Source organism: Pyxicephalus adspersus, chromosome 12 (assembly GCF_032062135.1).
Source record: "Pyxicephalus adspersus chromosome 12, UCB_Pads_2.0, whole genome shotgun sequence".
In the NCBI taxonomy this organism is placed as follows: Eukaryota; Metazoa; Chordata; class Amphibia; order Anura; family Pyxicephalidae; genus Pyxicephalus; species Pyxicephalus adspersus.
Window position 1 is genome coordinate 42,774,507 of NC_092869.1, and position 13,195 is coordinate 42,787,701.

The 13,195-nt window shown below is 50.3% G+C and overlaps 1 protein-coding gene across 1 annotated transcript; it reads left to right on the forward strand.

The window, feature by feature from the left end:
- The first annotated feature begins 1,247 nt into the window (after positions 1–1,247).
- Positions 1,248–4,602, forward strand: IRF2BPL (interferon regulatory factor 2 binding protein like). The gene has a single exon (XM_072427553.1). The coding sequence runs from the start codon at positions 1,453–1,455 to the stop codon at positions 3,541–3,543; it is 2,091 nt and encodes a 696-aa protein (XP_072283654.1). The 5' UTR covers positions 1,248–1,452; the 3' UTR covers positions 3,544–4,602.
- Positions 4,603–13,195: the final 8,593 nt, after the last annotated feature.

Below are 13,195 nucleotides of genomic sequence, written 5' to 3' on the forward strand. Positions count from 1 at the left end.
GAATGGCGTGTTTATCCCCGATTCCGTCACCACGCCCGGGAACATTCCCCATCACCACTCCTGGGGCCTATAGGGGACTAGTACCCTCCGCACCTGGGGCCGCACAGGACTACAACTCCAAACATCTCAGGCCAATACTACTACTACTAGGGGACTACTGCCCCCTGGGCCCATATAGCACCACTACACCCCCCCCACACACACAGCACTTCCATCCTCTACACCTGGGAGCCACACATGACTATATCCCCACACATCCAGGGCCAAAACTAGACTACTATCCTACACATCAGGGGCCCATACAGGACTACTACCCCCACACCCGGGGCCTATACATTACGGGTATCTCCCTCACACCACCAGGGCCCATAGAGGACTACTACCCCCACACACCCAGGGCCCATAGAGGACTACTACCCCCACACACCCGGGGCCCATAGAGAACTACTCTCCCCAACACCCTCGGGGCCTATACAGGACTACTACCCCCTGTCCATCCCAACACACCCTGACGCAAGTACAGGACTACTACTCCCCACACAAGACTACTACCCCTCCCACATACACACACCCAGAGCATGTACAGGAATACCCCCCCCCCCCCCTTCTTGGTCCCAGCCCACACTTTACAGGCGAGCCAGGATTAGGAAATGAGTCAGAGCCCGGAAGAGAGTTGTGAGGACAGCCATCCTCATAACATGGAAATAAACACCGGAACACGCCTGTTGTGTTATACAACCATGCAAGGGGCACCACAATTCCCAGCATGCCCTACAGCAGTCTGATGAGGAAACTGCAGCTCCCAGCAAACCTCACTGGTGGAGACACCAAAATCTCAGCATGTCCAATAATAATTTGTGTGGTACTACACCCCTCAACATGCCCTATGAAAATATCTGGCCGTACTTCATACTATCTGGTTGAAGCACTACAACCCCCAGCATACCTTTTAATGTTACCTGGCTGTAGTACTACATCTCCCAGCATGCCCTAATTGACTATAGTACTACACCGCCCAGCCTGCCCTATCATATCATCTAGCTGTGGTACTACACCTCCCAGCAAGTCCCCCCCCCAACATGTGCTGCAGCAAGTCACGTGTCATCCAGCACACACGTGCGCCGAGGGGCTGCAGACGGGGCGGGGCGTCGTATTGCGCACGCGCTTCTCATTTCCAGCAACGCAACAAGCTGCGTGACGTCACGGCCAGGTGGCATTCCTCGGCTGGTGGAGGGGGCGGGGAGGTTCCGTGCGCTTGCGCGGAATCCCAGCCCTGCGCGGTCACGGCATTGCGCGCTCCAGGCGGGCTGCGGCTTGCAGAGAAGCTGAGGAGAGAGAGAAGCAGCGCACGGCCGGTACACACCGGAGCACAGCACCGTCTACACAGCCGTTAGGAAGCGGAAGTGCTGCATGACCCCCTGCCAGTGAGTGAGCTCCCTTCCCCCGCGCAGCATGTCAGCGGCACAGGTGTCTTCGTCGCGACGTCAGTCGTGTTACCTGTGTGACCTGCCACGAATGCCATGGGCCATGATCTGGGACTTCACGGAGCCTGTCTGTCGAGGCTGCGTAAACTATGAGGGTGCTGACCGCATAGAATTCGTCATCGACACCGCACGCCAGCTCAAACGCAGCCATGGCTTCCAGGATGGGCGCTCTCCGGGGCCACAGGGGCCTGGCTCTGGGGGAGCAGCCAAACAGCACCCAGCCGTGCAAGCGGCCCTGACTGCCAAGGACACGGCACAGCTCAATCACCTGGATGGGGCATCCAAGGCGGCCGCAGCCTCCGGACTGGAGCGCTATGGACTGAGTGAGCGTGGCCGATTCGAATACACGCTGAGCGCCGCACGCCTTCCCAATGGACTCAATGGATTCCCCAAGCCAGGTGAAGATGGCCCCCCTGAACTCAACCGTCAGAGCCCGAATTCCCGGGGCCGTACGGGTCACGGATTAATCCCCCAGCTGGCACCGGGGCAACTGAGCGTCCCCCCAAACCTGCTACCCCAGACTTTACTCAATGGCCCTCCCACAGCCTCTTCATCAGGGGCCCCTCATGTGCTTGGAAGGGGCCCTGCCGGCTCTAGTGGCCTTGGTGTGCCACCACCACCTTCGGCCTCTTCTTCGGGTGACCCTAAGCGCCCCGGTTCTGTATCCAGCACCGACCAGGAACGGGAGCTGAAGGAGAAGCAGAGGAATAGCGAAGCGCTGTCCGAGCTGACGGAATGCCTACGTTCCCGGGCTGAGGAATGGACAGGAAAGCCCAAAGCAGTGCGGGATGCCCTGCTCACCCTCTCTGCCTGCACTCCCTTCGATGTGCGCTTTAAGAAGGACCATGCGTTGCTGGGACGGGTCTTTGCCTTTGATGCCACATCCAAGCCGGGGTTAATGGACTATGAGCTGAAGCTGTTTGTGGAATATCCCAGTGGCTCCCTCAACGTCTTCAGCTCGGCCTCCGGGGTGGCCAAACAAATGTACCAGGACTGTATGAAGGACTTTGGCCGCGGCCTGTCCTCAGGATTTAAGTACTTAGAGTATGAACGCAAGCACGGCTCTGGGGACTGGCGTCTGCTGGGTGACCTCTTGCCAGAGTCGGTGCGTTTCTTCAAGGAAATGGTAGTGGCAGAGATGTTACCGCAGCCCTACCTGGACCCTGGCTGCCCCATGCTGCCCAGTGCATTGGTCAACCTGCCTCGAGCCCTGGCTGCAGCCGCTGCAGCTGCCTCTTCCTCAGCTGGGGCGAGCAGCCAGGCCCGCGGTGGAGTGAGGAAACGCAAGGCCTCTCCTGAACCCGATTCTGCTGAGGGACAAATGTGGATCACGGGGCAGCCGGACGGTATCAAACAGTTAAGTTTAGCAGCTGCAGGGGGAACTCCGTCCTCGTCCTCTTCAGCTTCTTACGGTGGCCCAGCTCCACCACCTCCACCGCCACCCCTTGGCCCCGGGCATCCGCAGAGAACCACCCCACCTGAGAGTGCCCCACCAAATGGCCCATCGCCTATGGCGGCTCTGCAGTCTGTGACAGACACTCTGGGCACTGCTCATTCCCCTAAAGACGGACAGACAGGTGGGGGACCTCCGGTGCACTCCACCACCTCATCCGCACGACGGAACAGCAGCAGCCCGGTGTCGCCAGCATCGGTACCCAGCCAGAGACGTCTAAATTCCCGCAATGGAGGGGGTTCGGCAGAACTCAGCCTTCAGGTGGCACCTGCTGGGGGAGCCCCTCATCCAGGAATGGACCAAGTGCACCCCCAGAACATTCCCGACTCGCCCATGGCCAACAGCGGCCCTCTGTGCTGCACCATCTGCCATGAGCGCCTAGAGGACACGCACTTTGTCCAGTGCCCATCTGTACCCAGCCACAAATTTTGCTTCCCATGCTCCAGGGAGAGTATCAAGGCCCAGGGGGCCACAGGGGAGGTATATTGCCCCAGTGGAGAGAAGTGCCCCTTGGTTGGATCTAATGTACCTTGGGCTTTCATGCAGGGGGAGATTGCCACCATTCTTGCCGGGGATGTAAAGGTTAAAAAGGAGAGAGACCCTTAGTAAGAGTGGATGTGCTTTGTATATAAACCCTATCCAGCTCCTCATCTAGAACTGGCAGACCAAGGACAAGCTCCGGGTGACACCCAACATTTACATCCAATTCAGCCCACAAATGTCCCCCATTTCCCCAGACATGATCCAGGATTTGGGGGGGGGGGAGAGCTGGTGCTTTGACAGACACTTTGTACTCTTTTATCTTTTTTGGGAATAACATGGCGGAGTTTATTACAAAAGCAGATGTCAAGGAAAATATTGGGAGCGGACCTTGCGGGACATCGACTGGTGGGGGTCTCCCACCTTCCCGGCCAGGCAGAAAGGAGGCTGTATAAAGCTTGTGCAGATCCTGGAGAGCAGGGTCGCCCCATAAACTTAGTCTTATGTACAGATCTTATTTTTTGTGGTGTTTCAACCATTTGAGACACTTGTTATGTACACTTCATTTGAAGGGTGACAGAGCTCATGTTTGGGTGTTGTGGGATTCTTATCGCTCCTTATACCCCCCTTATTAATATTTTTTTTTTTATTATTTTACAGCGTTTGTTGCAAGTGTGTCCACTAGATAATGGTTTCTAGCACTTAGCGATGCTGCTGGTCATATTTGTAATGTACGCACTTGGAGGGGGGGTAATGATTAAATCTGTAAAATATAATAAAACTTCTAATCCCCCCTCACACTTTCCTTTAAGGTGGGTGTGACAGCCAATATTGTACCCCCCCCAACCACCCTCAGAGGGTGTATAATCCTGAGTAATTATCAGTTTGCAGGTTTCTGCAGGTCTACACAATGCAATTATAATTGGTTTAACCCCCGGTGTGCTGGCAGCTCGCTGTCTCCGGGCCAGTAGAGGGTTACAGATTTCTTTATATAAGGAAATGATATATATATATATTTTTTTTTTTCTTTTTGCACGAATGCTTTTAAACTGTAGAGCAAATTGCCGTCTGTACATTTAGGGTGGGCAGAATCTTTTCTTTGTCCAGAACACATTTCTGTAGTATAACAGACCACTGTTATGTGCCTTGGAGCTGATTACATTGTAATAAATTTGATTCATATAACCACTGTTGCTGCTGCCAGCGCTTGTTTATTCTGATTTCAAGGGGAGATCCATGTGGGAAATGTCTTCCTGTGCATTCTCTGCTCCTTGTACTGCCCTGATGTTCCCTGAACAGTTTCAATTCTGCTGTCTCTTCCCTAAGCAGTCTCTGTGCAATGTGTCACTTCTGCTGTCTCTGCCCTGAATTCTCTTTGCATGCTACACCTCCCCTCTGCTGTCTCACTGAGCAGTCTCTGTATGCTGTACTCCTTTACTGTAACGAGAACAGCTTAGAGTGTTGAGCTATCTCTGTGCGCTCTAATCTTTTTGTACTGTCTCTGTATGATGTATTCCTCCTCTGCTGTGTCACTTAGCAGTCTCTGCTTCTTTCCTGTCATAAGATGTCTCAGGGTTGTGTGCTATCTCTGTGCACTCTAATCTTAGCTTGTTGTACTGCACTGCTTTTCCTAGTTTGTGCTGTGATCTCTCCCTGAGCAGTCTCTTCTGCAGTCTCTGTGATAGCTGTTTCTCTAAGCAGTCTCTGCATGATGTCTCTTCCCTCTGTTGTCTCCCTGATCAGTTTCTATGATGTCTGTCTAAACAGTCCCTGCATGATGTCTCTGCTGCTGTCTCCCTGAGCAGTCTCTTTCTCTATGCTGGCTTGGTGCTTTCTCACAATGCTCTCTGTCTCCTTTGAGCGGCCTCATGTTGCTGTACAGTCTCTTGCGTTTAACATACGTAATGCACATGTGTGTTCTTTACACTTGCAGCATGTTGTGCTGACTGTGCTGCCTTTCCATGCCCGGGTGAGTGTGGTTCCCATGTTGGGCCTGTTACATGCTTGGACATTGCTCCCAATGCTATCTCCTCCCTTCACATGCACATGACGCATTTACTTTATTGCTGTTTTTGTAAAAAAACAAAACAAAATCACATGATAAATTCCAGTCATTGCCTAGCTCGGGTCCTTGGGGGCCACAATCTTCCACTATAATCCCTCATGTATGTTGCTGTAACCTCTAGTGAAGGCCCAATGTATGTGCTTGTCAGTTGGATGTTTTACTCCAGTCACGTCCATGTGCATTAGGAGCTGCATTTCCCATTCAGCTCTTTATTGCTGCGTGTAAGGAACACGTGAAAAGCGCCATGTGGTATGAATGTGGTCGGACGACGATGACTGGTGTAAAATGTAGGTGACCGTGTTCTGCCCCAATTATGGGTTACATAACTGGGTGCGGAGTTCAGATATTCTGGGATTGTATTCTAGGGGGTCCCTGTGCAAGGGTCACACCATATGGTTCTCTATAGACAATGAAGGCTCATGGCTGCATGTATGTACTACACTCTGAGCACACGCATGCAGAACTCCCCGCCCTGGCTCTATTGTAGTAATATTGTGGGTGATTTCTGGCAGCAGACGCTGACTAAGCTGTTTCCGTCTGTCTCTACAATCCCCCCCCCTCCCCAGGCTGGCTGTATATGAATGGTAACCCCCTCCTAGCTGCTACGCTTTGCTGCTTGCAATGGCCGCCTGTGACATCATGAGAGCACACAGTGTATGCATTGTTACAGGTAGCATGATGACTCATTGAGGGGGTGCTGCAATCTCACCAATATTTGCTGACCTTACAAATATGAATTGTAGAGTGCGGGGAGGACATAGTGGGGGTAGGTAGCAGCGCCCCCTAATGTGCATGTCAAGAAATGTGTCCCTGGCCTATGGCGGCTCAGTAAATAGTATTTTTAGAGACAGATTGGGGGGTGTTGTGCAATGTGAGGCGCCATTCCAGCATACATGAGCAATCCTCCATCAGATTATTTATAGCTGGATTTGCCCGTATTCCCCGCATGTAAAGACGCACATTGGAGAGGTAGGCGGGCCTGCTTTTAAAGGAGTGCATGACCACATAGTGACCCTGAGGCCTGGCTGCATTCACCTGTAAATGTATAAGGGGGGGGCACTCAATCATATTTTTATGCTGCACATAATGCTGTTCGGTTCGGTGTTCCTGCACTGGTGCTGGCTGCATGCATTAACCCTTGCTTAGCCCCAGCTGAAACCCTAACTTTCTGCTACCATGCCGTTTTTTCCTCATTGTCTTGCAATCGTTCCCAGCCGTTGAGTTCTCCATGTTTGCCGGTCGCTATAAAGCTGCACTGACTGAAAGAAAACATGGAGTGCTGCAGATTGTTGTCCGTATTTTCTGGATCTTTCTAATCCTGCAAGGGGGATTATTGTCGGGTGCAGATTGTGAGATGGGAGTTTCTGGGAAGAGGGCAGACGGTGACGCAATGTGTGAAAAGATTCACTTTGTGCCCTGTGATTGGTGTATATTCATTCAGTTCTGGGAGCCAAAAAAATGCAGGGCAGACGTTTTCCATGCTGTGCAGCCATTTGTATGACCCATCGTCTCACTATGGCGGGTCAGAATCCTACACCGTCTGCTCGTCATGGCTGAACAATAACCGCTTGAGGCCTTTGTGCCCTTCTATGATTGGAGGATTGATGGTCAGCTGGACACAGAAGGGGCCACAGAGTACTCGGACCACCTGCGTAGCGGCCCAGTGCCTCATGGGTGTTGCATGGTACCAGCCCAAGTATACAAAGACTGGGGGGCACCTTACTACCCGGCCCCCCCAAAACCAGCCTAGTATACAGAGATTGTGGAGTCCTTCCATCAACTTCCCTATTATACCAAAACTGGGGACTCTTTCTAACACCCAGACACCCTTGTGGAGTCCTTCATACACCAAACCCTCCTAGTCCAGACCACATAATGGGACCCCTCGTACATCCCCCCAGCATGTTATATTTTTATTATTAATAAACAGGATTTATATAGTGCCAACATATTATGCAACGCTATACAATAAATAGGGGTTGCAAATGACAGACAGATACATACAGTGACACAGGAGGAGAAGGGGACCCTGACCTGAAGAGCTTACAATCTAGGAGGTGTATGTAGATTTGGGTGCACTGCACAGGTGGATATCAATGTAAGGGACCCTGGTGTCATGGCTGCATGCACTATAGGTTGTGCTGGTAGTTTTTGGGCCCTGCTTGTTTTCTCACACTCAGTGACTGGATAAACTGGCTGGGACCAGGGAGGGTGTGACAACAATGTTGCACAATACTGTGAATTCCTCTGAACATTGTAACCCAGATGAGGTGGCCCCAGGCTGGCCCCGCCCACCACATCCCACGTGGCTTCTCCACTTATTAACCCCTTCAGCTCATTCTGTGAACAAGATATGACTGCATGGACTTTACAAAGGGGCCCCATCCTCCTCCATACATAGCCCATTACTTTCTACCATTTGCAATCCCTATTTAATGTACAGCGCTGCGTAATATGTTGGCGCTATATAAATCCTGTTTAATAATAATACCAGGGCCCCTATGAAGGCCATGCATTCTGTACAGCACTGCGGTATATGTCAGAGCTATATATATATATACACACACACACACACACACACACGGAGCTACATTTATAGTCCCTTTAGGGACTAGACCATGTGGAGCGCCTGGTGCAATTTTTTGTGTTGTACACTTGTCCACTTAACTTTTTTGTTGCACCGTGTTTTTTTTCGACACTACGAGAAGAGTCACACTGCAGAACTTCAATTAAAAAAAATATGTTGGAATGTATATAATATAAATTATATAATATGTATATTATTAGTGTGTGACTGTGGGGGGGGCATTGGATTGTCAGCCCCTCTGTACAGCACTGCAGTATATGTCGGAGCTTTATAAATGTATAATAATAGTGTGTGACTGTGGGGGGGACATAAGAGTGTCAGCTCCTCTGGACAGAGACTGATAGGACTGGCTCAGTGATCTCTGTACAGCGCTGTGGTATATTTCAGAGTTATATGAATGTATATTAATAATAATTTGTGACTGTGGGGGGAAAATAGAGTGTCAGCTCCTCTGTACAGAGACTGATAGGACTGGCTCAGTGTTCTCTGTACAGCACTGCGGTATATGTGGGAGCTATATAAATGTATAATAATAGTATGGCCCTGGGATGATTTGCTGGCTGCATGCGTATCGTGATGTCGGAGCGCCGTGGAATGGCGATGTTTGGATCACAGCGGCATCACGCTGGTAAGAGACTACAGGCGTGTAATGGCGGATCTGCTTCTCCTTCCCATACAGGGCAGCCTATCTGAGGTGCTTTGTGCTGACATCACTCCACCCAGCAACAGGCGCTGTCCCTTTAAACCCCCCTCCCCCCAGGACACAATTTGTGACCTTCCACATTCCTGTTACTGGAACAGCAGATAACGCCACCCCCCCCCCACCAGAAATAGATTGAATCCCTCCAGCAGTACACAGATACAATCTCTGCTTCTGAGTATTACTGCAGGGAGGGGGGAGCAGCACACACAGTACATGCAGCAGGCCAGACATCCGCACTATGTGATCACACACACCGCAATATGACATCTGCCATTCACTGCTTACAGGACTGTATGTGGCAGATTGTCTTACAGCTGTCCTGTGCGCTGGGAAATGTTTGCAGTTGCATTGTAGATCAATTCAGGGTGCCCACATACACACAGATTTTATTGGCCACAGATCTATAATTCATGTCTCGTGTTATTATTGCACAGCGTTTTTTATAGCGCCAGCATATTATGCAACACTGTACAAAGTCCATAGTCGTGTCACTAGCTGTCCCTCCAAGGAGCTCACAATCTAATGTCCCTACCATAGTCATATGTCTTTAATACAGTCTACAGGCAATATTAGGGGGAAGCCAATTAACCTAACTGCATGTTTTTGGAATGTGGGAGGAAACTCACACAAACGGGGAGAACCTGCAAACTCCATGGCCGAGATTTGAACCTGGAACCCAGGGCTGCAAAGGCCAGAGTGCTAATCACTGAGCCACCGTGTTGCACATGGCTGCTGAATGCATGAATGAAGAATAACAATGTATGCATGCTGACAGATTCTCCAGTATGCTGGGCAACGTTAATAACCAGCGCTGGAGGTGCTTAGAAGTATCAGGCGGGAGCGATTGCACAACAGTTTGGTTCCTCTTAGATTATTATTGTTATTACACAGTATTTGTAAAGCACCGACATTACGCAGCACTGTACAAAGTCCATAGTCATATCACTAGCTGTCCCAGAAAAGGGCTCACAACCTAATGTCCCTACTATAGTCATATGTCAGTAACACAGTCTGAGATCGATTTTTTGGGGGTGGAAACCAAATATTCCAACTGCATGTTTTTGAACGTGGAAGGAAACCGTGAAATAATAATGCCCTGGCAAAGATTCAAACCTGGGACCTAGCACTGCAAGGCTAACTACTGAGCCAACCGTGCTGCTCATTGATTGGTCCTGGCAGGGAGTGAACCACCCTCAGATCCAGTGATGGACTTTGGACTCATGTTATCATGGCACACAACACCTGTACTCCTTCCCGACCCTTCACCGCCCTCCACCGCCTGACCCTGGACTCTGATCGCACACAGATTGGGAAGGACACGGCTCCCTTTTCATGTCCTATTAAAGTGAACCTGTCACCCACGGTACTGCGGGTCTTATTTCTCTTTATACGCTACACACATACCCAGCAGATGGTGACACCCTCAGAAGTACCATCAGCCATGAGGGGTAGAAAATAGGCAGCACATCAATAATGAAAAGTGACCACGCTAAAAATGCATGTCATACTAAAACCATGGAGCAGATGCATTGCCGAGGCCTGGTGTAGAAGCTTGGTTGGGGCCCTGGCTTAGTGCTCCGCTGGGTCTAGACTTCGGGCTTTGCCTTGGGGTGTTATGGCGGATTACATGGGAGCAAAGCTGCCCAAAATAGAGCAATGAGGACTCTGATGGCTGCATGGCTGACCTCCTAAAGAATGCAAAGCTTAAGCTAAGTATAGAAATGCTGAAGAGAGAAAGAACAACCCCTCCCCAGTCTGCCCTGATTATAATACACTATGCTTATGTACCCCAGGTAAATGAACTTGTAGGGTTAATATGAGCAGCACAATACCCAGGGATTTCTCTAGTTTCTATGGCAACTTCAACATTCACCACCAATTTCCAGTGATGTCCTAAATGGAAAGCAAAAGATTGCCCCCCCCCCCATACACTAACCCACACCATACACTGCACCATGTTCCCTCCACACTGCACCATGTACCTTCCCCCCCTATACTCTGCACCATGTCTCCTTTACACAAAACCATGTACCCCTTCCTTCTACTCTGCACCAAACCATGTACCCCCCCCCATTCTCTCCACCATGTCCCCCTACTACACTGTGTTCCCACTTCATACACTGTACCATGTCCCCTTCATACTCTGCACCATGTAGTCCCCCGTACTCTGCATCATGTCCCCTCCGCACTACACTGTGCACCCCAGTACTCTACACTACACTGCATACTCTGCACCACACCGTGTATCCCTGTACTCTGCATCATGTCCCCTTCACACTACACTGTGTACCTTTCTCCCCCGTACTCTGCACCATGTCCCCTCCATTACACCCAGTACTCCCCCTTACTCTGTACCACACTGTGTATTCCCGTACTCTCTGAACCATGTCCCCTCCACACTACACAATGTACCTACAGTAATCTGTACCATGTTACTTCCTGACTACACTATTTTCCCCAACGTACTCTGCACCATGTCCCCCCTGCACTACGCCATATACTCCCCGTACTTTGCCCCTCACCGTGTATCCATCCCTTTACTCTGCACCATGTGGCCTCTGTGCTACACCATGTACCCCAATACCCTGCACCATATCCCCTCTGCTCTACACTGTGTACCAATATACCCTGCACCATGTCCCCTCCTCCACACAGTGTACCCCCAATACTTTGCAACACATCCACTACACCCTTTACCCTCATACTCTGCACCCTCCCACTTCACCATTTACCCACCTACTCTGCACCATGTACCACCATGCAAAACATTCCTCTGCACCACACCATGTACCCTCCTTTCACCCTATACCAGCTCCTTTACACTTAACACTCTCCACTCCATACACTTCATTTTTATGCTCCCTCCTACACCAGGTTCTTTCCACACTACCCCCCCATAATCCTTACTTTATACTATGTATTCTCAACACTACCCAAGTGCAGGGTGTTGTATGGGGGCACATGGTGCAGTATAGGGGTACAAAGTGTAAATGGAAGAGTACAGGGTGTAGTATGTAGGTACAGTTTTTTATATGGGGGTGCAGTATGGGTGTACATAATGATGTATGGGGGCACATTATTATTATAATTATTATTATAATTATTATTATATAGCGGCAACATATTATGCAGCGGTGTACATTAAATAGGGGATGGTGCAGTATGGGGGTACGAAGTATAAATGGAAGAGTAAAGGGTGTAGTATGGGGGTACGGGGTGCCACATGGAGGCACAGGGTATAGTATGGGGGGACAGGTTGTGGTATGTGGGTGCAGGGTGCGGGCACTGAGTATAGTGTCAGGGTTCTGTATGGGGGTTCAGGGTGCTGGCACATGGTGCAGTATGGGGGCACATGGTGCTGAATGGGGGTACAAACTGGTACAGGGTTTTACATGCAGGTGCAGTATGGGGGTACAGGGTTTTTTAAGGGGTGCAGTATATGGGTGTACAGGGTGCAGTATGGAGGTGCAGGGTGTAGTATGTGGGTACAGGGTTTTATATGGGGTGCAATATATTGGTGTACAGGGTGCAGAATGTGGGTACAGGGTTTTACTTGCGGGTGTAGTATGGGGTCACATTGTGTGCAGTATGGGGTCACGGTGTGCAGTATGGGGGTGCAGGGTTTTATATGGGAGTGCAGTATATGAGGGTACAGGGTGCAGTATGTGGGCACTCATTGCGCTGTGAAGGGGAATGGCTGCAGTGTTGACCATACAGGCTCTCAGTCCAATGTCTTGATTTAGGTAAAAGCTCTTTCTGCCCTGTGAGAGTTAATTCTCAGCATCCTGAGATGGAGACTGGTCCAGCCGTTTCCAAGGAAACCGCACCAGAGACTGGATGTTGCCATGGAAACCAGCCGAGATTACTCTCTAGTAGATAAATAAAGTAAAATGATTCATCAAGAATTCAGCTGGCAATCTCACTGAAGTGCAGAGCCAATATGACACCAGCTATCCCAGGGGCACCAGCAACCATTCCATCACCAGGGGCCCCGGCACCGCTATGAAGTGGCCCTGTGTTACCTGCAGTGCAGCCTGATTTCACACTCTTGCTGGCTGTTTGCTGTCATTAGGTTTGCACTGTCACAGCTTCCTAGGATTTCCAATTCCTGTTTTATTATAATGACTCTGAAGGCAATCATAAAATTACTGATAAAAAATGCTCTGAAATCTTCCAGGAGAGGAGAGGAGAAGAGAGGGAGCAGCTAGGGTGCAATAACCCCTTTATTACCCCGATGTGTATACTAAAAGAGGCAGAAATACAGAAACATTCAGCACTGCACTCCCCTCTCCCTCCCCCTCCACTCTGGAAAGGATTCTGTCTCTATCTCCTTCCTGTCTAGCCACTTACTGCTGGCTTCAAGCCTGGGAGGGAGGTGAGGAGTGAGCAAGGGCGAAGGAGGGAGGTGAGGAGTGCAGAGACT

Excerpts from the sequence above, each read along its gene's own strand:
- IRF2BPL (XM_072427553.1), top strand. The coding sequence starts at position 1,453 with ATGTCAGCGGCACAGGTGTCTTCGTCGCGACGTCAGTCGTGTTACCTG.